Raw genomic sequence first — 27,543 nt, 5'->3', positions numbered from 1 at the left:
AGTAAAAAGTGGGTGCTAGAATTAATATCATATGAAAGCTGACTGGCACAACCAGACACAGTGGAGACATCTGCCCTTCTGCTTTGCTATTCTAATTCTGAATAGTCATGTCCAGTATAGAATACACCTCACTACGTTAAAACAGTGGATGTGGCTCTTAATGAGACATGACGCATTATCACAGGATGTCTATGCCCCACACCACTGGAGAAATTATACTGTTTAGCTGGTATTGCACCACCTGATATCTGCTGGGAAGTAGCAGCCTGTAATGAAAGGACCAAGGCATTGACATCTCCGGACCGTCCTCTGTTCAGATATCAGCCAGCATGCCAATGCCTTAAATCAAGAAATAGCTTCATAAGATCTACAGAGATACTTGCAGGAACACCTCAGAAAACGAGAATCCGAAAGTGGCAGGTTAAAACCCAGAACCTCAATCAGTGGCTTCTTAAAAATTGGGTCAGAAGCGACTTGAGAACATACTGCAAGTCACCTCGGGTATGACAAAATTGGCTGTCTACAGAAAATTTGCACAGCGGATGCCCAGATGTGTTACTGGGAGGCTTCTTTCATATCCCCATAAGCTAGAGCTGACAGATGAGAGCTCATCCAGTCTTGCGGATTCGAACCAGCAACCTTCAGGTCAGCAACCCAACAGTCAAGTCAGCAGTTCAGCTGGCACAAGGCTTTAATTCATTGCAGCACCACTGCTCCCTGGCTGATAACGGTTGAGAAACTCCCTCCTGGGCACACAGAAGATTTGGCGACTTGTAAAGTGCTGAACAGACTGTGCTCTGGCACCATGAGATGCAGAGCCAATTTTAAGAAATGGGCTATAAAGTGCAGCCAATGACATGCTACTGTGGAGAAGAGTAAACCACTGACCACTTACTACAATGTGGCCTGAGCCCTGTCACATGCACAATGGAGGATCTCCTTACAGCGACACCAGAGGCACCCCGAGTGGCCAGCTTCTGGTCAAAGGAAATTTAGCATAATGCCAAGTTTTTAACTCTTTGTGGGTTTTTTTATACATTATAGCTGTATTTTCAATTTGCTTCTGACATGATAAATTAATAGCCTCTTAATGGTGGAAAATAACTCTGCAAAAGTGGGGAAGCCATAGCAACTTGGGGGAAAGGACAATAGCAATCTGGAGAGTCTTAAGAGGACCAGAATGGGAACTTCGGGGGGCACTTTTCATCTCCGAACCTGAGTTTCGCCATGGTTTACTGATGTGCCGTTTTACAGTTTGTATAGTGTTGACATTAATTTTAATGCTTTTGTCATTTATAAAGATATGTGTTTCCTTATCAAAGTTTCTATACAGATTTCAATCTGTATTGTTTCTAGCTGTCTTGAATGAATGAATAAAGTCATAGTTGCAAGTAAATAACAACAACAATGCTTTGCCTAAAGAGAAGGGCAGAACATTATAAGCAACACAACCTACATTGTTTTGTGATTGTTCACAAATGGGGAATCCATCAATAGAATCTCAACTTCCATATAACTGCAGTCTTCTCCCAATACACAACATTTCTATACTTTGCAGCTGAGATCTTGATGGTAAAGGGTTTTGGACAATGCCTCCAGAAGCCAAAAACGAACTAGATGAACCTTCCATGAAAAGCAAAACCAGAAAACACTTATATAAACCTGGAAATAACACAACTCCAAGCAATTCATGAAGTTCTCAGTATGTAGCTACTATCAGTGCAGTCAGCTGGGTTTGGCGTCGGAAATTTGCCAACTGGACTTAGATTCCATCAAAGAGAATGTAAACATCTAAACCTCACCACAATCAAAGGAAATTAAACCCAGATAAATCTGGAATTAATTCCCCTTTTTTCAGTATATGACCCATGCTTTATATTTTAGTATATAGTACTATAATAGCATATTCTCTATTCACCACAAATTATCTGTAAATCAGGTAGAGAGGGGAACCTTCTGAAAGGAAAAATACACGGGAGATTGCATAGAGATTTGTGCTGTAATGGTATTTTCAAACAAACACAAGGAGAACAGCACAGAAGAAGAAAAACCATCCAGAGGAATCTGGATCGAGAAACAAGACAGAGCACAAACTGAGGTCAGAGTTCAGATAAAAAATAATAATAAACCAACAGAATACACACTGCAATTCATTCCTTCCCAAAACATACAAAAAGAAAAAAAAAACAAGAAAGAGAGTTTGAAATTTAAAAAGGGAGAGATAACGTTCATTTTCTAACAGATGCAAACCTTCATTTTAACTCGGGGGGTGTAACAAAAAAGAAGGGTATCACAGAAAGGAAAAGGAGACGCACAGAACTTCTTTACTCATTCTTGCAACCTATCAAATCCCCAAATCCAACGGAGAGGAGGAGGAAGAGGAGGAGGAGGTGGTGAATGTATAAGTTTTCCTATAACAGAATGCTACCCGCTGTGTCCCTTCACTCCGGGTGGGTGTGACACCAGGAAGTCACCAAGGCCTGCTGTCAAAGGGCGCAGGAAGAATCCACAGAGTGAAAGGTTCAGTCCTAGAGAGGAAGGGGCAAAACCCACTCGGAACAAACTCTCTCCGCTAGAGAGGAAGATTTAAGACTTGTTGAAAGCTGCCAGGACGGCCCAGACCATCTCGGCGCAGCCCGCCTTGGCCGCTTCTACCTCAGGGTCCCTCTCCAGCAGGTCCTTGGACCGGTTGATCGCCACGTCGTACTGCTCATCAACCAGGCTGGCAAAGATATTCTCCAGGACGTCGGAGGCATGGGCCAGCACCAGCAGTGCTAAGGTCCTCCTGTCCATGCGATGGGGGTCATTGACCCACCGGTCCAGTACGCTCTCCTGCAGCTTCTTCACCAGGCGCTGCTTCTCCGTGGTGTTGGTGACTGGGTGGGTGGTCATGTCGAAGAGGAGGAAGTTCTGCTTCTCAGTGGTCAGGATGCCCTTCTCCACTAAGTTCTTGGCGATCCTCTCACGGACATTGCGGAGCTGGTACTGAAGCTTGAAGGGGTTCCAGGTCTCGCCTGTGGGAGAAAACGGTGGTCAAAAGATTAATCCCCGACTCAGGAAGAAAATAAGCTCCCTGGCTAGTCTGTCATGCCTGGAATTCACTAAATGTATTAACTGAGGTGTACTTGCACAGGGGAAACGCCAAACCAATTATACATGATACAGAAATTATCAGCTGATGCCTTATCACTGCATGGCAACCACAAGTGGGTCCAGAAATGAGACTCTCCACAAAAGCCCTGTTATTATTTATTATATTTATTTATACCCTGCTTTTTCTCTCCATAAAAAAACCTCAAAGCAGCTTACAGTAAAATGGATAAAAGATAAAGGTAAATTTATTTATTTATTACAACATTTATATCCCGCCCTTCTCACCCAACAGGGGACTCAGGGCGGTAAAGGTTTCCCCTGATGTTAAGTCCAGTCATGTCCGACTCTGGGGGTTGGTACTCATCTCCATTTCTAAGCCGAAGAGCCAGCGTTGTCCGTAGACACCTCCAAGGTCATGTGGCCACTGGCATGACTGCATGGAGCACCGTTACCTTCCCACCAGAGCTGTACCTATTGATCGACTCACATTTGCATGTTTTCGAACTGCTAGGTTGGCAGAAGCTGGAGCTAACAGCGGGCGCTCACTCCGCTCCCTGGAGTGATACAACACAATTAAAAACCCCCAAAAAGTTCAAACATTGTACGCTTGAGATTAGTAACTCTTAATTGTGCTTTCCTTTTTATCTGTGACTTCCTCTTGTTGTGATTTTGTTGTTGTATGCCAATAACATGTGTGTGTGTGTGTGACATTCAAACATTAAAATAGAATTAAATATTAACGGTATTAAAATAAACAGTTAAAAGCTATTAAAAACCTACTCATAACTAAAACCACAACATGCACTGGCTTGATCTTAAACACCCACTTCTGTAAATTCTATGGAATTTTGGCCCTGGTATAAACTTCCAATCACTTTTTTAAGGACAGTTCTGTAATGTCCCAGTTACAGGAATCTCATTATGGAGCCAGGAGAATAATGGCAGGTGTTTCCTGCCTCACCTGTGAGCAGCTCAATCCACGTCTGCACCGTCTCCGCAGGCTCCGTGGCTTTGAGGTGGCGGAGCGTCTCATCCAGAAGCACATCTCCAGTTGGAGCATCTGACTTTAGAAGCACCTGGAAGGCAAAGAAAGAAGAAAAGATGCCAAAGATGCTCCCTTTCACCAGTCCCAAGCAGAGATGTTGTAAAGAGACCAGGAGGCAGAGAACCTCACCTTTCGATCCAGCAGCCGTTTTTTCCTCATGGTCTGAGGCTCCAGCTGTATTCTCCCTCGCATGGCCAGCTCAATGAGAATGCCACCACGCAGGCCTGAGGAGATGCAGTCATTCCAGAAAGATGTGTATCCCTGAGAAGAGAAGAGACAGGTATCAGTATTAGACAACTACAATACTTATATTCCATGATGTCTCCCTTTTCTTATCCTGTTCCTACTGACCTCAAAAAGAGGAGACGGAGAGTTCTGACTGTCTGAAACATCCATAATTTTCCTGGCTTTGTTTAACTCACACATCAAAAGTGCACAAAATTATAATAAAGACACCATTTCCTGTTTGGGTGTGTTCTCCTATGGCACCATGTTGCTTATCACGTTATGGCAACTCCATGAACTTCACAGGGCACTTCAGATAAAATGTAGCCTACAGCAACTGGTTTTCCCTGAAGCCAACTTTACTCCAGACATGATATGGCATCTTCATCTTATAATTCAGGAATGGTGGAGAAAGGAGAAGCAGGTTATAGAAGATGTTAAAGCACTGAGCTGCTGAACTTGTGGACCAAAAGGTCCCAGGTTCAAATCCCAGGAGCGGAATGAGCGCCCGCTGTTAGCCCCAGCTCCTGCCAACCCAGCAGTTCGAAAACATGCAAATGTGAGTAGATCAATAGGTACTGCTCCGGCGGGAAGGTAATGGCGCTCTATGCAGTCATGCCGGCCACATGACCTGGAGATGTCTATGGACAATGCCAGATGACAATGCCAGATGGAGATGAGCACCAACCCCCAGAGTCGGTCACGACTGGGCTTAACGTCAGGGGAAAACCTTTACCTTAAGGAGAGGGTACTAACCTGTGGAACTGTTTGCCACAAGATTTGGCAATGGGCTCAGATAATGAAACAAATTATTCAAAACCATGAAGCCTATACAGGCAGTCCCCAAGTTACGAACAAGATAGGTTCTGTAGACATATTTATTTATTTATTTATTTGCAGTATTTATATTCCGCCCTTCTCACCCCGAAGGGGACTCAGGGCGGATTACAATGAACACATATATGGCAAACATTCAATGCCAACAGACAAACAACATACATTAGACAGACTCAGAGGCATTTTTAACATTTTTCCAGCTTCACGATTCCGGCCACAGGGGGAGCTGTTGCTTCATCGTCCAGTAGTGACTGTACTTACTCATTCCTTTCCTCATGTTTTGCTGGCAGTTTTATGGTGTTGTAAATTATGTATGTATGTATGTATCCATATCAGTGGTTCCCAACATTTAGGCTTCCAGGTGTTTTTGACTTTAGCTCCCACAGTTCCTAACAGCTGGTAAGCTGGCTGGGATTTCTAGGAGTTGAAATCCAAGACACTTGGAGGCCCAAAGGTTGGGAACCACTGATGTATCTATCTCTATAATCCACCTATCTATTCAGCCAGTCAGCTCCTTTTTTTCTGTGTCAGGAGCAACTGGAGTTGCTTCTGGAGTGAGAGAATTGGCCGTCTACAAGGACGTTGCCCAGGGGACGCCCAGATGTTTTGATGTTTTACCATCCTTGTGGGAGGCTTCTCTCATGTCCCCGCATGGAGCTGGAGCTGATAGAGGGAGCTCATCCGCACTCTCCTCGGGTGGGATTCGAACCTGGCAGCCTTCAGGTCAGCAGCCCAACCTTCAAGTCACAAGGCTTTTATCCCCTAGGCCACCGGAAGCTCCAGTCAGCTACTATCTGTATGTGTTTCTCTCTGTCCATAATCTGTCTGTCTATACATCCATCCAACTTATCTATCCATCCATCCATCCATCCATCCATCCACCTATCTATCGCTATCATCCCTCTATCTATTGAACCGGTCAGCTACTATCTGTCTGTCTGTCCAACATCCATCCATCCATCCATCCATATCATCCACCTATCTATTGAGCCAGACAGCTACTATCTGTCTTTTTGTTATCATCATCATACTGTCATCATTATCATCTATCTGTCCATCCATCCATCCAATCTCTCCCTCTATCTATTGAGACAGTCGAATTTAGATCTCATACAGTAGGGTTAGCACCTCTGTAGAGCTTGTTTTGCTGTCTGTGCTCCCTGTTCAGAAGATTTCATCTCATTTTCTGTCTCTGAGAAACTTGGATTCTGAAAAAATTAATTTGTTATGGAAATAAGGATTGGTGACAGAGCTTTAGTGGAGACCCACTTTTCTGCATAATAACAACTCTTTCAGGAGAGGATTTCCCTTCCAAGGGGTAGATTATCTCCCTTCCTGTTGTCTCAGCCCCATTCTTAACTAGTTGTTTGTAAGACGGATGTTTGTAACCAGGGAACTGCCTATATATGGCTTCCAGAATCAGAAGTATAGGGGAACAAAAGACAACTACAGTACTTGTGACAATCAGTTGGCCACTGTGAGAAATTAAATTTGGGACAAGCAAGCCTTTTGCCAATCTAGCAAGGCTCCTTTCATGATCCAATTGAGTACTGGTTCTAGCAAGGCTGCTTAAGACGGGAAGGTGTGTAATCCAAACTACATTTGCCAGTGGATGCAACAGGGAGGAAAACCACAGTGCTGCTTTTCGAATTCTTCCCTGTTAGGGATTAACTTCTGATAAAGCTGCTCCAAGTTGGCGAACAATCCAGATTCCTTCACAAACAAAGGAGGGGGAGTCAACAGGAACTTGAGCCTGCTATAGGCAAACTGTATTTCCTGGTCAAACACCAAGCCCACATTTTATATGCTTTCTTGGCATATGCCATCCCTTGTTTCACCCAAGGACAGGAAAGGGCTAGATGCCTGTTTGTCTTGATATGGTTGAGCCTTGGCAAATATTTCACAACTAGCATTTATCTTTTTTTTACCTTAAAAAACAAACACACTTTCACTTCCTCATGAAACACTATTGTCAAGGAAAGGTGGACTGTCAAGGAAAGCTTCCCTTTTTGGAAAAATCTAAAAGGAAAAGATTTTATTTTTAAAAACAGAAAACAAACCGACTCTCCTTTAATGTGTTGATAAAGGCTTTCATGGTTGACATCACTGGGTTGCTGTGAGTTTTCCAGGCTGTCTAGCTATGTTCCAGAAGCATTCTCTCCTGACGTTTCACTCACATCTATGGCGGGCATCCTCAGAAGTTGTGAGCTCTATCCTGGTTCGTAGAAAGAACTTGTCTGCCTGAGGCAAGTGTGAATGTTGCAATTGGCGAGCTAAATTAGAATTGAATGGCCTTGCAGATTCCTGCCTGGAGGAATCCTTTGTTGGGAGGTGTTAGCTGGCCCTGATTGTTTTGTGTCTGGAATTACTGTTCTCTGAATGTTGCTCTTTATTTACTGTTCTGATTCTAGTTTTTTTTAATACTAGTAGCCAGATTTTTTTTCATTTTCATGGTTTCCTACTTTCTGTTGAAATTGTCCATATGCTTGTGGGTTTCAATGGTTTCTCGGTGTAGTATGACATGGTGGTTGTTAGTGCTCCAGCATTTCTGTGTTCTCAAATTATATGCTGTGTCCAGGTTGGTTCAGCAGGACCAGCTAACACCCCTCCACAAAGAATTCCCTCAGGCAAGAAGCAGTCAGACTTTGAATCTACGAGAGCATTAAATGCCAGTCAAGCTGGCCAATTGAAACATTCACACTTGCCTCAAACAGACATGAGTTCTTTCTCCCAACCTGGACTTTCCACAGATACATAAACCCAACTTGCCGAGTTTCCAACAGACCTCACAACCTACGAAAATGCCTGCCACAGATGTGGGTGAAATGTCAGGAAAGAATGCTTCTGGAACATGGTCAGACAGCCCGGAAAACTTGCAGCAACAGTGAACCCTCCTTTCTTCCTGAAAGATAATGAATAGGTATTTACTGTAACTAAAGAACTCCTTGGTTTCTTTTGACTTAGCCTGAATCTTATGGATCTCCAAGAAACTTCTGAGGGTAAATAGAACTAGAGAATTTATGGTATATTTGTTTCATAACAAAGGAAAACTTTCTGGGGAATTTGCTCAGAAGATGCTTGCCTATGAGGCTGAGAGAGTGTGACTTGTCCAAGGCCATCCAGCGAGCATCTATGTCCAAACCATGATCTCCAGGACTGCAGTTCAATGCTCAGGGCTCATGCTGGCTCAAGTTACATAAAGACACAAATTGTTTAATAAAAAGTAAAAAAGATCAGGGATAAATTTGCTGGATTTTTCTTTTAGAAGAAGTCCAACAAGTATTGCAACTTCTTTGACTATTGCTTCTTTCCCTGTAAAGTTAATAAGCAAACGACGAATCCGTCACACCGACAAAGAAAGCCCAGTTGACAAACCTGTCTTGAGACAAACAGCTGAACAGGAAAAACAAACTAAGATGATGGTTCCTGTATGATTTGGGGGTCAAAAATCACCAGCTACAATTCCTCAAAGAGACCGTTGGGGCTCGGTTTCTTCTCAAATTCCATCTCTCTTGTGCATCAAGTGAGTTCCCTTCTTTAGACTAGATCTCTGTAGATTTACAGTGTGAAGGATAACCTCTGAGGGAAGGAAAAATCATCCCCTGGACGGCAATCCACCCCAAAAGAATTTGCCTCCAGCACTTGTTTCCCCCGAGAAAAGTCAGCAGCCTATCCACAGGACAGGCTTGTTTGGTGCGATTGCACAAAGCAGCGGCTCCAGTTACCGCCAAGTCGGAAATGAATGCCCCCGAGGGAGGAGAGAGAGTCAGGGAGCAGGTGCAGCCGGCGTTACGCTGCCACAACTTAATTTAAAAGGTTTCCCCAAAGGACACAGAGTTACTTACGTAATATACCAGGCTAACACTCTATCTAAAGCAGCACTCTCCGCCTGCATAGGAAAAGAGCTTTCAAAAGCAAAGACGCTCCTGAACCTCGAACAGTTTCCTCAACTACAGTTTGCTCCCTGAGAGTTTTCAGATGGGGATCTCTAAAACTAAATCCAATATATTCTACCTCTACCACAAGGCTGAAAATGAAGAAAACATGGAAAATATGTTTCTTCGAGTCGATTCTGTCTTATCACAATCTAAAGACATTCTGCCACTGCTTTCCCTTGAGGATAAGAGAGTAGGATCCTTCCAAAGTTCCAAAGGCCCTATATCCCAGGATCTGATCTCAGATTTTCTGTTTTTCCCAGATTATCTGGCAATGCAGACTCATATAATCAATCCAGTGGGTTGCTGTGAGTTTTCCGGATTGTATGGCCATGTTCCAGAAGCATTATCTCCTGACGTTTCGCCCCATCTATAGCAGGCATCCTCAGAGGTTGTGAGATCTGTTGAAAATTAAGCAAGTGGAGTTTATACATCTGTGGAACATTCAGGGAGGGAGAAAGAACTCTTATCTGCCTGAGGTAGGTGCGAATGTTGCAACTGGCCAGCTTGATTAGCACTGAATTGCCTGGAAGCTTCAAAACCTAGCTGTTTCCTGCCTCGGGGAATCCTTTGTTGAGAGGTGTTAACTGGCTCTGATTGTTTCTTGTCTGGAATTCCTGTTTTTTGAGTGCTGTTCTTTATTTACTGTCCTGATTTTAGAGTTTTTTTTAATACTGATAGCCAGATTTTGTTCATTTTCATGGTTTCCTCCTTTCTGGAAGCCTGGAAAACTCATAGCAACCCAACAATTCTGGCCATGAAAGCCTTCCACAACTCATATAATCCAGTTTAAAGCAGAAAACCTGGGATCTAATCCTGGAATATAAGGCCTGTTTGAAAGGCCTACCAGACAAACACTGAAACCACTATATTAATAGGTTCAAATTACAGGAAAGGAGATTCCACCTGAACATTAGAAAAAACTTCCTGACCCTGAGAGGTTTTCAACAGTGGAACTCACTGTCTCCGAGTCCGGTGGAAGCTACTTTCTTGGAGGCTTTTAAACAGAGGCTGGATGGCCATCTTTTGGGGTGTTTTGAATGTGCTTTTCCTGTGTGGCAGGGGGTTGGACTAGATGGCCCACGTAGTCTCTTCCAACTCCATGATTCTACCATACTGACTCTGAAGATTACATAAGTCAGAAGTTTGCCCATTGCCTTTCACACAGACTGAGAGTAGCCCAATGGGGAGTCAAACTCTGATATCTAGAGCAAACTCTGGTATCTATAGGTTCTCAAACTGTGCTTCAGGGAGCCCTTGGGGCTCCATAATTGATAATGAGGGGTTCCGCAGCACCATGCTGCTTTCCATCTTCTCTTTCCTCCTCCTGAGAAATGCAGGGAAATTAAAGATTTGAGTTGCCAGAAACCGCAGCAGCAGCGTCCTCGCAGGGCACAGACTCTTTTTCTCACAGCCCAGACACCCCCCATCTGGCTTTCTTTGCTTCCAAAATCTTATTTCCCTCCCACCACTTTGATTGTGCTTTCCTGGATGGTAGAAGGGTGTTGGATTGGATGGCTACACTCTGGGGATCAGGTGAATGAATGAATGAATGAAATTTTATTAAAGCCTGCCCTATCTCCCTGGAGGGACTCAGGGCAGCTTACAACAAAATACACAATGGCAAACATTCAATGCCAGCAGTAATATATAAACAAATCAATGGACAAATAAAAGTGACTCCATAAATTATAAAGCAACACAAATAAACAAGACATAACATATTTTCTCAATGATTATATCAAAAATAACTTGGAAAGCACATTAGGATATACAGTAGAGTCTCACTTATCCAACACTCGCTTATCCAATGTTCTGGATTATCCAACGCATTTTTGTAGTCAATGATTTCAATATATCGTGATATTTTGGTGCTAAATTCATAAATACAGTAATTACTACATAGCATTACTGCGTTTTGAACTACTTTTTCTGCCAAATTTGTTGTCTAACATGATGTTTTGGAGCTTCTATATATATAAAAGAGTGATGGCATCATGGTGACCCACAAAACAACAAAACTACAGGCCCTCCAACCTCGAAATTTGACAACACAACCCATCATCCACGTCTCTAGGTTGATACAACAAAAAGAAAAGAAAAATCAAGTCCTAATTAGAAAGAGAGAGGAATAATTGCTTTTATCCAATTGCTGCCAGTTAGAAGGCTAAGCTCCTCCAACTTGGTCTCCTAGCAACTCAATAAAAAATAATAAAAAAACACTTAAAAATTAATACAATAAAATACTATAATAACAGAAAATAACTAAAAATAATACAAGAAAATAATAAAATATAATAAATAAAATATAACTTACAATAAAATTAATAAAAAATGCAAATAAAGTCAAATAAAAATTACACAACAATTTTTAACCAATACCACCACCACTTTGCCACAGCAACGCGTGGCCAGGCACAGCTAGTCATTTATAAAATCATAACCTAATTTGATGTTTAATAGGTTTTTCCTTAATGCCTCCTTATTATCCAACATATTCGCTTATCCAACATTCTGCCGGCCCATTTATGTTGGATAAGTGAGACTCTACTGTAATTACATGTTACGCATATTTTTCTTTATACAAAAGTTCAGTTATATTTCTGGAAGGAGGGAGAAGCTTTGGAGTAGAGCATTGAATATTGAGGGGAATAGACCTTACCTTAACAAACTCTTCTGATAATCTCTCTCAGTATAGGTTTCAATTAACCATTTGAGTCTATTATGCTATGATAGGTGTTTTTTGTAACTTCAGTAATCCAGTAGTGTCCAATATTTGTGCCTATATCAGCATGACAATCCCTTAAATAAAAAAACAGCTTCCTAAGATCTACAGAGATACTCGCAGGCACACCTCAGCAAGTGAGAGTCCAAAAGTGACAGGCTAAAACCCGGAACCTCAATCAGTGGCTGAGACCAGATAAGAAACTCTCTCCTGGGCATACAAAAAACTGGGTAACTTGGAAGGCGCTGAACAGACTGTGCTCCGGCACCACGAGATGAAGAGCCAATCTTAAGAAATGGGGCTACAAAGTGGAGTCTTCAACATGCAAGTGTGGAGAAGAGCAAACCACAGGCCACTTACTACAATGCAGTCTGAGCCCTGCCACATCCACAACTGAGGACCTCTTTACAGCACCACCAGAGGCACCCCAAGTGGCTAGCTTCTGTCAAAAGAAATGTAGTATAATACCAATTTTTTAAGTTTGTAATTTTTTATACATTATAGCTGTATTCTCAATTTGCTTCTGACAAGATAAATAAACAAATTTCTGAAGCATGTGACTAACTCTGGGACCAAAGCTTGGACAAGTTCTCTGAAAATATCATACAAATTAGACTAGCAACGAAGGGCTAAGCCAAATTAATAACAAGGCATTTCCCTGTTTCTGACCTGCAGCTGGATATGAAAGTTATTGCAAAAAGAGGAGGATAAATGAAAAACTATGCCAAAAACACCAACTGGATCAGCTCAGTTTAAAACAGACCTCACCCACCCTACACTCTTTCATTAATCTACAGATGAAAGGCCAACCAAGTCATCTATTTCAGAACTAACATTTGTCATTAGGTTTTATTCCGTCACTCAAGGACTCGATGCAAAGCAAGGTTCCCTCCCTAAAAATGTTAATTTAATCTGACAAGGCCAAGGTGGTGGCAAGTTGGGCAGGGCTCTTGTGAGCCGACATTTTCGTTTTGCGATTTCTGTTCTGAATTCCCACATTTTACTTCTTATGCTGTCCTCCTGCTGTGACCCATTCTATTCTTTCAATTTGGCTACTTTGCTTTTTGCAAATATTGTTTGTTGTCTTGGACTGTTTCTCTTTCTTGGACTGTTTTAAAAGGAGCTATACTATTACCATTCATTATCCTGTATACCTTTAAGCTTCAAAAAGAAACATCATCAGGTGGACTTTGTGTATTTCAGCTGGCTTCTGACCTCACTGGCTACTTTTTCTTTTTCTCTATGCTTACATCTAATATGCCTAGTGGAAAGATTAATTTGTCCTCAAAAGAAGAATGCCACATTAAATCAGCAAGTGCGGAAAGGTGCCCAAAAAGCGTTCCTTCCTTTCTTTGAGAAATGAATATATTTCAAGCAGTTTTGTGAAAGGAGTAGGAGCAAAGATCTGTCTGTCTGTCTGTCTATCTATCTATTTATCTATCTATCTATCTATCTATCTATCTATCTATCTATCTATCACACATATGAATGGTTCTTCTAATGAAGTCATATCCCTGAAACTGATTTTTTCTGTCAAATTATTCCACTTAGCCCTGAAGTTTATTTTGTCCAACAAAAGGGATTTTTAAAAAACCCAAACCCTACTGTTGTCAAAGGCTTTCATGGCCAGAATCACAGGGTTGTTTCATGTTTTCCGGGCTGTATGGTCATGTTCCAGAAGTATTGGCTCCTGACATTTCACCCACATCTATGGCAGGCATCCTCGGAGGTTGTGAAGTAACAACCTCAGAGGATGCCTGCCATAGATGTGAGTGAAACATCAGGAGATTAATATTTCTGGAACATGGACATACAGCCCAGAAACACACAACAACCCAAAACACTACTGTCCAAATACTATCGGACAGTACATTGAACTCAGGCAGTTTAAGCACAGAGCACAGAGCAAATTCCAAATTGGTAAACAGGGTTTTAAACAAACAATGAAAGACACTTTATATGGATCTCTTACAAGAACATGCAGTAGTGGCAAATGAGCCACAAAAGGTTATGACTTGTGCAAACAACCTCAGCAATAAGGAGCAAGCACTATTTTCAAACCACGCACGTCATACCTGTTCCTTGTCTCTTATTCTGGTGATTCTGGTGATTTTATCAACAAAATCTGTCAAGGTGTTTCAAGGCATGGCTCAGAATGTTTTGTGCAGGCTGAGCATATAAATGGCATGGGCCCTGCAGCATTTTGGGGGTATAAGCGAATTACTTTCTTCAAGACGGTTGTCCAGGTGTTTGGACCTCCAAATCCCAGAAGCCCTAACCAGCATGTTCAATGGTCAGGAATTCTGGGTGCTGAAGTCCAAAACACCTGGAGGGCTGCAAGTTGAAGAGGCCTGATTTAGGCCTCACGGTGACTTTATGGCATTCTGTCTTCACCAGTCACAGTCCTCCCAACGAAGGGCCCATCCACACAGCCATATAACTCAAAATATCAAGGGAAAAAATCCCACAATATCTGCTTTGAACTGGGATATCTGAGTCCACACTTCCATATATTCCAGTTCAAAGCAGAAAATGTGGGAGACTGGTGGGAGCCACTGTCCAAAAAAATATTGGAGGAACACAAAGCCGCTTACTTTTTCCTCTTCTCAATACCAAGAAACATTCCGCAGCTGTGAAATTATCTTACATAGGATTTGAGAAGCACCACCTACCATCCCAAGGAAAGTAAAGAACCTCTGGGGAGGAAACAGACTGAAACTTGTCCCAAAATGGGACAGAAAGAAGCACAGGACTCTTTTCATACCTCCTTGTCTTTCAGTCCCAGGAGCAGCACCTCTTCCATGAGGGTGAGGCGGATGTCTTTGCAGTCGCCGGGGTCTTCCTCCCCATTGCTCTTGTCAAGCACAGAGTCTTCCTCACCCTCCACTCGCTTGTCAGCATTCCTGCCAACGTCCGCCCGCCGTCCCCGGTGAATTAACGTGGTCATGGTCTCCCTGCCGCACCTGGGAAGGAAAAACAAGGTACAAATGCCACATTTTCATTACGGCCTCCTTGTTTTTCGACAAACCTGCCTAATTCCTAGCCTGATTGGCTACAACACTGTCCGCAGAACCCAATAATCTATAGCTGCTGGTCAAGATTTCTAGAGGGTGCATCTAAACTGCAGAATTAATGCAGTCTGAAACACTTTGACTGCCATAGCTCAATGATATGGAAGTCTGGGGATTGCATCTTGGCACAGTCCTTTGCCTTCTCTGACTGAAATTACAATTCCCAGGATCCCGTTTGCAACTGGAATCTTGACTAGAAAAGAAGTCAAAATGATAGGCCTGAAACGAAGAAAAGGTAACAATAGAATGTAACGCTACACACAAATAATGGCTTTCTTTATGACAAATAAACAAAAAATGTACAATTACAAGCAAGGAAGTGTTACTTTTCCCTCTCCCACATTTTAATTTTGTATCTTTTTTCCATATAGCTTTATTTGTAAACTCAAATTAATGGTTTTCTGCTCTAAGAACACTTTTTGACACAGTAGCAGCATTACAGTGCTTTAAATAAATAATAATATCCTTATTTCAAAAACAAAACAGATTTGATACAGTAACTATGTAATTCTTAATCTGAGGCTTTGAAGCTGCAAGGCATTCAATGCTGATCAAGGTAGCCAATTGCAATATTCACACTTGCCTCAAACAGACTTTCTCCCACCCTGGACATTCCACAGATATATAAAACCCACTTAGTTTCCAACGGGCCTCACAACTTCTGAGGATGCTTGCCATAGATGTGGGCGAAAGATCAGGAGAAAATGCTCCTGGAACATGGCCATACAGCCCAGAAAACTCACAGCAACCCAATATTTCTACTCTTTTCAACTTGTCACTTGAAAAGAAGAAACTTTGATTCAGGGGGCATCTACACTGTGGAATAAATGCAGTTTGACCCCACTTGGAACTGCCATGGCTCCAGGTAATGGGATCCTGGGAGTTGTAGTTTGGGGGAGGTACCCACTCTCTTGGGCAGAGAGAGCAAACGACCATAGGATACTACAATCCCTGTGATTCTACAGGAAAAACCTTCGTGGCCACATAGTTTCCATTCCTGCTTTAAATAAAATCAAGACAACATCCCAAAATGACTCTAAAACAGAAACCACAATGCTAGAATGAGAAAGGTAAAGGGGGAATCAAGCAAGTAAAAACTACAGGGCACCATTCAGTGAAAATACTGAACTCCAACACAGATAGTCGCTAAGTTTCAGACATCCAACTTGCAAACAAGTCATAGTTAAGAACGGGGATGAGACAACAGGAAGTGAGAGAAATCTCCTGGAAGAGTTATTATTATGGGGAAAAGGAGTCTCCACTGAAGCCATGTCTCCAACCCTTGTTTCCACAACAAGCCAACATTTTTAAAATCCAATTATCACAGGGACAGAATGTGAAGTGAAATTTTCTGAACGGGGCACAGATAGCAAAGGGAAGGTGTTAACCAAAGCTCTATGACCCAAAGCTACAATTATATATATTTTTGACTAGAGGTACAACTTTAAAAACCTGTTCTAACTTGCATAGAAATCAACTTAAAAGCAAACTTAGGGAACCTGTCTCTACTTCTCTCAAGGGACTAACTTGGTAGGGGCCTAGTCCTAAGGAGACAGGGATAAAGCCAGGCCTTCACATGTCAGGGTTTGTTTATTTTTCCACTATAAAATAAAAAAGGGAGCCGGCAAATTCAGCGTGGCAGGAACTGGGCGGATCGCTGAACCACTTCCTGTGAGAAAAAGAGAAGCCTTGCCTTCTCTCACTGACATTCACAGTTTGTCTGTTGTTGTTTTTAAAGTGATTTTGTTCCAGCATCACAAGCCCTCGGTTGTACATCTAACACTGGTGACTTGCGGAGCAGAGAGAATTTTAATAGCCAGTCACAGTTAAAGAGAAACAGGTGTCAGAAAGAGAGGGAAGGGGGCAAGACCTTGCAAACGTGGCCAACGTTTTCTTGGTCCGTTTGCACAGATTCCTCTTTTTTTAAAAAAACAAAAACAAAAAAACCCAAAATAATAATAAATGTGCTTGCATTTTATAGACCTTTTTGTGGCTCTTCAAAATGCCTTTTTATTTTGATGTATGTTTCAGTATTTTAAAAGGTCTTATGCTTTAATCTATTGTGTTTTAACTATGTTGCAGCCAGCCTTGGGGAAAGGAGGGTAAGAAATAGGACTTATTATTATTATTATCCTGCTTTTTGTCTAGTCAAATAGACTCGGAGTAACAATGTTAAAAATAAAAAGACACAACTGAAAACCAAAAACATATAAACATTAACATAGAATGAAGCATATGAGTATTTAAAATAAATAGCTTCCAGTAAAAACCATTACAATATATAAGAATGGATTACAATACTTCCTCAGGTATTAAGTTTAACCTAAACTTAATACCTGACAGGTCAGGTATTAAGTTTAACCTAAACTTAAGACCTGACAGACAAGGCAGATATAACGTCTTCCCATACACCATACTCCGGGGCAGAGAGTTCCACTGCTGAACAGTTCTCATGGTCAGGAAGTTCTTCCTAATGTCCAGGTGGAATCTCCTTTCCTGTAGTTTGAAGCCATTGTCCCATTGTGTCCTAGTCTCCAGGGCAGCAGAAAACAAGCTTGCTCCCTCCTCCCTATGACTTCCCCTCACATCTTGATCCATGGCCCTCATCATGTCTCCTCTCAGCCTTCCCTTCTGCAGGCTAAAAATGCCCAGCTCTTTAAGCAGCTCCTCATAGGGCATGTTCAGTCCCTCGATTCTTTGAGTCACCCTCCTCTGGACACATTCCAGCGTGTCAACATCTCCCTTCGATTACGGTGCCTAGAATTGGACACAGTGTGATTCCAGGTAAAGCGGTCTGGCCAAGGCAGAAAAGGGAGTTTGCATGACTTCCCTGGATCTAGACACTAGACACCTATTGATGCAGGCCAAAATCCCTTTGGCTTTTTTAGCAGCCACATCACATTGTTGGCTCATGTTCACCTTCCTCCCCATGAGGACTCCAAGATCTTTTTCACAAGCACTGCTGTCGAGCCAGGCATCCTTCATTCTGTATCTTCGCATTTCCTTTTTTCCATTTCCATTTGTCCCTGTTGAACTTCACTTTGTTAATTCTGGCCAATCATCTCTCCAATCTGTTAAGATCATTTTGAATTCTGCTCCTGTCTTCTGGAGTATTAGCTCTCCCTCCTAATTTGGTCCCATCCAAAAACCTGATGATCCTAATTTGGCCCCATCCAAAAACCTTCTAACCCTTCATCTAAGTCAGTGGCTCTTAACCTGTGGGTCCCTAGGTGTTTTGATCTACAACTCTGGGGGAGCAGGGGTGGTATATAAAGAAAGGGTGAAACTATGGATGGTGGTGGGGGATGGTGGTGGGGGAAAAGAAGGGATCTGTGTCAATTGCTGTAATAGCATGTTTTATGCATATGTCTTTGTTTGATGTTTTTATAGTTTTAATGGTTTTAATGTATTTTATTTAGATATGTGATATATTTTTATATACAGTAGAGTCTCACTAATCCAAGCTAAACGGGCCGGCAGAAGCTTGGATAAGCGAATATGTTGGATTATAAGGACTGATCAAGGAAAAGCCTATTAAACATCAAATTAGGTTATGATTTTACAAATTAAGCACCAAAACTTCATGTTATACAACAAATTTGACAGAAAAAGTAGTTCAATACGCAGTAATGTTATGTTGTAATTACTGTATTTATGAATTTAGCACCAAAATATCACGATATATTGGAAACATTGACTACAAAAATGTCTTGGATTATCCAGAGGCTTGGATAAGCGAGGCTTGGATTAGTGAGACACTACTGTAATTGTAAGGCATTGATTTTTGCCATTTGTTATGTTGTAAACCGCTTTGAGTCCCCCCAGGGGTGAGAAAAGCAGTATAGAAATGCAGTTAATAATAATAATAATAACTCCCTGAAATCCCAGCCTTTGGATTTCTGGGAGTTGAAGGCCAAAACATCGGGGGGACCCACAGGTTGAGAACCACTGATCTAAGTCATTAATAAAGATGTTGAATAGAACTGGGCCCAGGATGGAACCCTGCTTATGGCACTCCATCCTTTCCAGGATGAAGAGGAAGCTTTGGTGAGCACCTTTTGGGTTCATTCGCTTAAACAATAACCGCAGTTTCGCCTAGCCACACTGGACTAGTTTCCTTGCCAGAAGGTCATGGGGAACCTTGCCAAACGCCTTCCTGGATTACAATACTTCCTTAGGTAAACCTAAATTTAAGACCTGACAGGCAAGGCAGATGTAACCTCTTTCATACACACACACACACACACACACAATATTTATACTGTTGTTGTTATAATTATATTATTATTATTTATTTATTTATTTACAAAACAAACTCACTCTGGCCAACTAAACCAACAGCTTGGTGTGAAACACAAAACTCATTTTCTGACCCTTTTGATCCTCCTACCGTTATAATCCGGATTGTTTTGCATTCCTGGGCCAGGAAACTAAGCAGGGAGAAGAACAACAAGAGCAAGATGCCCTATCTTTTAAATTAAAGATTCTTTCTACACCCAGGCCATAATCATAGCTACCAAAATCCCCTTTGCAGACTCACCTGTAATTCCCTCTGCTGCTCAAATCCCTCCTTTGCTTTTCTCTTACCAGGGAAGCTGGAGAGACCAAACCAGAAGAAACTTTACTTCCTGGTTCATCTACCAAAAAAAAAAAAAGGAGGAGGGGAAAAAATGAAAATACACTGCTAACACATCAGCTTCCTGGTGTCTCTGGGAAACCTACCCTGGTTTGGAACACAAAAGGCCAATGAGAAGAGCCGCTTTGAGGGAGAGGACCAATCATCTCCTTAGGGAGGCGGGCTTTTGTCCCTCTCTCACCTCCCCTTTGTGTTGAAACAGGCAACCTTGCAAAGGGGAGAGAAATTAATTCAATTACAAAGGAGGGGAGGAGCTTGTCAGATTGACAGCCCAGGAGACCAATGGAGAGCGAGAGAATGGTTTCCTTTCCTTGACTGGGGAACAAATGGGTGGTCGAAGGAGGGATTAAATAATATAACATTAAATAAAATATAAAATGCAAATAATATACTATGTAAACTATAAATAAACATAAACGATAAACTATAAATGGAATAAGTAATATGAAATACAATCTTAAATATAAATGAAATAAATTGTAATAAAATAATATAAAATAAATTATAAATGAAATAAATTTTAAACTATAATTTACATTATAAATAAATAATATTATATTATTTATCATAATAAATATAAAATAAATAAATAATAATAAATATAAAATAAGAAATATAAATAATAAATATTATATAATATAATATATATTATTATATTATATATAATAATATAATAAATATTATATATAATAAATTGTTATATACAGTAGAGTCTCACTTATCCAACGTTCTGGATTATCCAACGCATTTTTGTAGCCAATGTTTTCAATATATCATGATGTTTTGGTGCTTAATTTGTAAAATCATAACCTAATTTGATGTTTAATAGGCTTTACTTTAATCCCTCCTTATTATCCAACATATTTGCTTATCTAACGTTCTGCCGGCCCGTTTATGTTGGATAAGTGAGATTCTACTGTATATATTATATATATACAGTATATATCAGTCATTTATATAAATTTATTTATTATATATAAAACAAATATTATATAATATGTATATATATTATAATAAATATAACAAATATTATACATAAAGATAATATAAAACATAAATAAATGAAAATAAATGAAATATAATATTAAACATGAATAACAAATTTCAATTGAAATAATATAAATCAAATATATAATATAAAATAAAACTGTAAATGAAAGAAAACATATGCTATCAATAATACAAACTATAAATGGAATAAAATATTAAACTACATCAAATAAATAAGAAATAAAAATAAAACAAAAAAAATAAACTGTAAATGAAATAAAATGTTATAAATATCTTACAATTAAAAATAACATAAAATTAACTATAAATTAAATAAAATATAAACTGTAAATAATATATTGTCGAAGGCTTTCATGTTTGGAATCACTGGGTTGATGTGGGTTTTCTAGGCTGTCTGGCCATGTTCCAGAAGCATTCTCTCCTGACGTTTTGCCTGCATTTATGGCAGGCATCTTCGGAGGTTGTGAGGTCTTTTGGAAAATTAATTATCCAAGCTTCACTTATTCAAGGTTCTGTATTATCTGAATTATCCAAGGCAGTATGCCTTTTAGTAGTCATTGTTTTTGTAGTAAATGTTGCAATGTTTTGGTGCTAAATTCGTAAATACAGTAATTACTACATAACATTACTCTGTACTGAACTGCTTTTTCAGTCAATTTCTTGTAAAACATGATGTTTTGGTGCTTAATTATATTTGATGTTTAATAGGCTTTTCCTTAATGCCTCATTATTATCCAAGATATTCGCTTATCCAACATTCTGCCAGCCCGTTTATGTTGGATAAGTGAGACTCTACTGTATATTGAAAACATTGACTACAAAAATGCGTTGGATAATCCAGAACGTTGGATAAGCGAGTCTTGGATAAGTGAGACTCTGCTGTATACATATATACACTAGCTGTGCCCGGCCACGCGTTGCTGTGACTTAGTCTGGTGGTGTTGGTCAGTCTACATTAGGTTGTATTTATGCTGTGACCTCTACCCTTCTTTATACTCACATTAGTAGTTGTATTTGAAGTCTGTTACCTTTTTCAATTTTTGTGTTGATTAATAATTGCTTGAGATCCCTGTTGTCTTTGGTTTGTTGTTAATTGTAATGTCTGATTCTGCTGAGTGCGGTTTATATTTTTATTGTGGTACAATAGTCTTTTTTTGTTTTGCCTGTGTAGCTGTTTATTATTATTGTTGTTGTAGTGGTCATGAAGGTTGGATAAGTTAGATGCTACTGTATTGTTTTTTGGAGGTCCAGTGTAGCACTGACTGGCCTCTCAGCCTCAGTGCCTGGCTGTTTCTTGCCTGTGATTGTGTTGATTCTTATTGTTGTTGTTGTCATTGTTATTATTGTAACTGTTTTTTTGGAGGCCAAGTGTGAATGTAGGGATTGGGGAGGTGGATGAGTTGTGTTGTCAATTTTTGTATTTGTTATAGTCACAATGCGTTGTTGTGAGTTTTGTGGGTCCGGATTGTTTTTCTGGTGTGGTTGTGTTGTTACAACTGAGGGCAAGGCATTGTGTTGTGTTGCCAAGTTTTGTATTTCTGGGGCGTTTAGTTGTGTGCCAAGTTTTGTATTTCTGGGGCGTTTAGTTGTGTTGTTATAGTCATGATGCATTGGTGTGAGTTTTGTGGGTCTGGATTGTGGTTTTGTGGTGTGGTTGTGTTGTTACAATTGGGAGGGAATGCTTTTGCATTGTGTTGTCAAATTTTGTATTTTTGGGGCGTTTAGTTGTGTTATAGTCACGATGCGTTGTTGTGAGTTTTGTGGGTCCGGATTGTGGTTTTGTGGTGTAGTTGTGTTGTTAGAACCGGGAGAAAAGGCTTTTGTGTTGTGTTGTCAAGTTTTGTATTTCTGAGGCGTTTAATTGTGTGCCAAGTTTTGTATTTCTGGGGCGTTTAGTTGTGTTGTTATAGTCACGATGCATTGGTGTGAGTTTTGTGGGTCCGGATTGTGGTTTTGTGGTGTGGTTGTGTTGTTACAACCGGGAGGCAAGGTTTTTGCGTTGTGTTGTCAAGTTTTATATTTCTGGGGCGTTTAGTTGTGTGCCAGGTTTTGTATTTCTGGGACGTTTAATTGTGTTGTTATACTCACGATGCATTGTTGTGAGTTTTGTGGGTCCGGATTGTGGTTTTGTGGTGTGGTTGTGTTGTTACAACCGGGAGGGAAGGCTTTTGCGTTGTGTTGCCAAGTTTCGTATTTCTGGGGCGTTTAGTTGTGTTGTTATAGTCACGGTGCGTTGTTGTGAGTTTTGTGGGTCCTGTGTGGTTTTGTGGTGTGGTTGTGTTGTTACAACTGGGAGGCAAGGCTTTTGCATTGTGTTGCCAAGTTTTGTATTTCTGGGGCGTTTAATTGTGTTGTTATCGCATGATGCGTTGTTGTGAGTGTTGTGGGTCTGGATTGTGGTTTTGTGGTGTGGTTGTGTTGTTGTAACCTGGAGGCAAGCCTTTTGCATTGTGTTGCCAAATTTCGTATTTCTGGGATGTTTAGTTTTGTTGTTATAGTCACTGCGCAAACAACTTTATCATTTTATATATATAGATATATATACAGTAGAGTCTCACTTATCCAACATAAACGGGCCGGCAGAAGCTTGGATAAGCGAATATCTTGGATAATAAGGAGGGATTAAGGAAAAGCCTATTAAACATCAAATTAGGTTATGATTTTACAAATTAAGCAACAAAACATCATGTTATACCACAAATTTGACAGAAAAAGTAGTTCAATACGCAGTAATGCTATGTAGTAATTACTGTATTTATGAATTTAGCACCAAAATATCACAATATATTGAAAACATTGCCTACAAAAACACATTGGATAATCCAGAATGTTGGATAAGTGAGTGTTGGATAAGTGAGACTCTACTGTATTACATTTATTTTACTCTATTTTTATTATTACTATTAATACATTTATTGTTTCACTCTGATCTTATCATTATTATTGCATTTATTATGTTCCTCTATTTATTATTACATGTATCATTTCCCTGTATTTATTATTATTACTATTATTACATGTATTATGTTACTCTGTTATTATGAAAAAGACACATAAGCACATTGACATTGAAGAAGATGAGAATAATGATTTGATCAGAGTTGGACAGTCTTATCTTAAATTTGAGCTTTATGTAAATATTCAAAAACATTTAACTTAGTGATGCCTCAATTAATGTAATTTTATTGGTACCTATATTTATTTCTGAAATTTACCACCTTCGGCTTATACTGGAGTCAATGTTTTCCCAGTTTTTTTGTGGTAAAATTAGGTGCCTCGGCTTATATTCGGGTCGGGTTATACTCGAGTATATACGGTATATATATACAGTAGAGTCTCACTTATCCAAGCCTCGCTTATCCAAGCTTCTGGATTATCCAAGCCATTTTTGTAGTCAATGTTTTCAATATATCGTGATATTTTGGTGCTAAATTCGTAAATACAGTAATTACAACATAACATTACTGCGTATTGAACTACTTTTTCTGTCAAATTTGTTGTATAACATGAAGTTTTGGTGCTTAATTTGTAAAATCACAACCTAATTTGATGTTTAATAGGCTTTTCCTTAATCCCTCCTTATTATCCAAAATATTCGCTTATTCAAGGTTCTTCTGGCCCGTTTATCTTGGATAAGTGAGACTCTACAGTAATTACTACATAACATTATTGAACTGCTTTTTCTGTCAATTTCTTGTAAAACATGTTTTGGTGATTAATTTGTAAAATCATATTGTAATTTTATGTTTTTAACCATGTTGATGTTTTATTGTTGGTTGATTTGTTTATTGTTTTTGTTTTGATTTTGTGCTGTTGTGTCCGGGCATAGCCCTATGTGAGCCGCTCTGAGTCCCTTCGGGGAGATGGCGCGGGGTATAAGAATAAAGTTATTATTATTATTATTATTATTATTATTATTATTATTATTATTATTATTATTATGTTTAATAGGCTTTTTTCTTAATCCCTCCTTATTATCCAAGATTTTCGCTTATCCAAGGTTCTGCCGGCCCATTTATGTTGGATAAGTGAGACTCTACTGTACTGTATTTATGAATTTAGCACCAAAATATCACGATGTATTGAAAACATTGATTACAAAAACGCGTTGGATAATCCAGAACGTTGGATAAGTGAGACTCAACTGTACTGTATTTATGAATTTAGTACCAAAATATCACGATGTATTGTAAACATTGACTACAAAAACGCGTCGGATAATCCAGAACGTTGGATAAGTGAGACTCAACTGTACTGCATTTGTGAATGTAGCACCAAAATATCACGATGTATTGTAAACACTGACTACAAAAACGCGTTGGATAATCCAGAACGTTGGATAAGTGAGACTCAACTGTACTGTATTTGTGAATTTAGGACCAAAATATCACCATGTATTGAAAACATTGACTACAAAAACGCGTTGGATAATCCAGAACGTTGGATAAGTGAGACTCAACTGTACTGCATTTGTGAATGTGGCACCAAAATATCACGATGTATTGAAAACATTGACTACAAAAATGCGTCGGATAATCCAGAACGTTGGATAAGTGAGACTCAACTGTACTGTATTTGTGAATGTAGCACCAAAATATCACGATGTATTGAAAACATTGACTACAAAAACGCGTCGGATAATCCAGAACGTTGGATAAGTGAGACTCTACTGTACTGTATTTGTGAATTTAGCACCAAAATATCACGATGTATTGAAAACATTGACTACAAAAACGCGTTGGATAATCCAGAACGTTGGATAAGTGAGACTCAACTGTACTGTATTTGTGAATGTAGCACCAAAATATCACCATGTATTGAAAACATTGACTACAAAAACGCGTCGGATAATCCAGAACGTTGGATAAGTGAGACTCTACTGAACTGTATTTGTGAATGTAGCACCAAAATATCACGATGTATTGAAAACATTGACTACAAAAACGCGTTGGATAATCCAGAACGTTGGATAAGTGATACTCAACTGTACTGTATTTGTGAATGTAGCACCAAAATATCACGATGTATTGAAAACATTGACTACAAAAACGCGTCGGATAATCCAGAACGTTGGATAAGTGAGACTCAACTGTACTGTATTTGTGAATTTAGGACCAAAATATCACCATGTATTGAAAACATTGACTACAAAAACGCGTTGGATAATCCAGAACGTTGGATAAGTGAGACTCAACTGTACTGCATTTGTGAATTTAGGACCAAAATATCACGATGTATTGAAAACATTGACTACAAAAACGCGTCGGATAATCCAGAACGTTGGATAAGTGAGACTCAACTGTACTGTATTTGTGAATGTAGCACCAAAATATCACGATGTATTGAAAACATTGACTACAAAAACGCGTCGGATAATCCAGAACGTTGGATAAGTGAGACTCTACTGTACTTGCCAATGGCAACATTCACACTTGTCTCCCACCCTGGACATTTCCCCCGAGATATATAAACCCCACTTGCCTCGTTTCCAACAGACCTCACAACCTCTGAGGATTGCCGCCATAGATGTGGGCGAAACGTCAGGAGAGAATGCTTCCGGAACATGGCCAGACGGCCTAGAAAACTCACAGCAACCCACTAAATTAATTAATTATTATTATAATAAAGCAGGCACGAGCAAAGTTGGGCCTGGAAGGTGTTTTGGACTGCAACTCCCACCATTCCTCACAGCCTCAGGCCTTTTCCTTTTCCCCCTCAGCCGCTTAAGCGGCTGAGGGGGAAAAGGAAAAGGCCTGAGGCTGTGAGGAATGGTGGGAGTTGCAGTCCAAAACACCTTCCAGGCCCAACTTTGCCTATTCCTGCCTTAAATAGATTCTCTAAATACCCCCAAAATGTAGGATTTCTACATCATTGGAGACCCTCAAGTGAGACGTTCCCGCCGGGAGCCATTTTGTGAAGAGATTCTGACTGGAATAAGTCTCCCTCAGCCAAGATGGTGTTGACCAAATAATTCCTAACCAGCACCCAAGCTCTGAATAAACACTTCATGTCCGTCGTGTCCTCTTCAGGTTTGGGAACAAGAAAGGGAGTGAAAAAATGGAGGGAAACGAACAAGACAAGCTCGTGTCCATCTCGCGAAGGGCTCCCAGTGTGGGTTCAAAATGGCTGGCGATTGTTGAAGCCTGAGGGAAGAAACAACACACTCGTCGGCCACTCGACTCACCGTCCTCGTGTTTCGGCCCTTTGCACGAGGGAGGCGGTGGGACCCCAAAGGCCGGCAGCCAGGCCAAGGGGGGGAAGGCCATTTTGTGCCCCTTCTTTTGTGACTAAAAAGACTGCCACGCCTCCATTTTGTTTGGCCGGGAAAAAGAACACGTCGAGGCCTGTGAAGCCTCTGAGGTGATTTTAGCTGGCAACTGTGAATGACGCAATTAATCACCTTGATTAGCAGCGACAAGCCTTGCAGCTTCAAAGCCCGGCTGCCTCCTGCCTGAGAGAATCCTTTGTTAGCTGGCCCAGACTGTTTTTTGTCTGGAATTCCACTGTTTTGTGAATGTTGTTCTTTATTTACTGTCCTGATTTAGGAGTTTTTTTAAATACAGTAGAGTCTCACTTATCCAACATAAACGGGCCGGCAGAATGTTGGATAAGCAAATATGTTGGATAATAAGGAGGCATTAATGAAAAGCCTATTAAACATCAAATTAGGTTATGATTTCACAAATTAAGCACCAAAACATCATGTTAGACAACAAATTTGGCAGAAAAAGTAGTTCAATACGCAGTAATGCTATGTAGTAATTACTGTATTTATGAATTTAGCACCAAAATATCACGATATATTGAAAACATTGACTACAAAAATGCGTTGGATAATCCAGAACGTTGGATAAGCGAGTGTTGGATAAGTGAGACTCTACAGTATATAAATACAGTAGAGTCTCGCTTATCCAACATAAACGGGCCGGCAGAACGTTAGATAAGCGAATATGTTGGATAATAAG

The 27,543-nt window shown here is 40.2% G+C and overlaps 1 protein-coding gene across 3 annotated transcripts; it reads right to left on the bottom strand.

The window, feature by feature from the left end:
- Positions 1-1,985: 1,985 nt before the first annotated feature.
- golph3l (golgi phosphoprotein 3 like) lies at positions 1,986-26,934 on the bottom strand. Of its 3 annotated transcripts, none has more exons than XM_062964772.1 (6): positions 26,763-26,934; positions 19,472-19,568; positions 14,625-14,823; positions 4,268-4,399; positions 4,055-4,169; positions 1,986-3,014 (listed from the first exon to the last, which is right to left on the bottom strand). In XM_062964772.1, the coding sequence occupies exons 1-6, from the start codon at positions 26,842-26,844 to the stop codon at positions 2,587-2,589; spliced, it is 1,053 nt and encodes a 350-aa protein (XP_062820842.1). In that variant the 5' UTR covers positions 26,845-26,934; the 3' UTR covers positions 1,986-2,586. The 3 variants fall into 3 exon arrangements, with proteins under 3 accessions (XP_062820842.1, XP_062820844.1, XP_062820843.1); XM_062964774.1 differs by lacking the exon at positions 26,763-26,934 and adding an exon at positions 26,424-26,442; XM_062964773.1 differs by lacking the exon at positions 26,763-26,934 and adding an exon at positions 19,654-19,742.
- Positions 26,935-27,543: the final 609 nt, after the last annotated feature.

The sequence above is a fragment of the Anolis carolinensis genome, unplaced genomic scaffold, assembly GCF_035594765.1.
Source record: "Anolis carolinensis isolate JA03-04 unplaced genomic scaffold, rAnoCar3.1.pri scaffold_14, whole genome shotgun sequence".
NCBI classification, from domain to species: Eukaryota; Metazoa; Chordata; class Lepidosauria; order Squamata; family Dactyloidae; genus Anolis; species Anolis carolinensis.
Note: the sequence above shows the minus strand (reverse complement) of the source record. Positions and strands in the feature narration are given on the sequence as shown.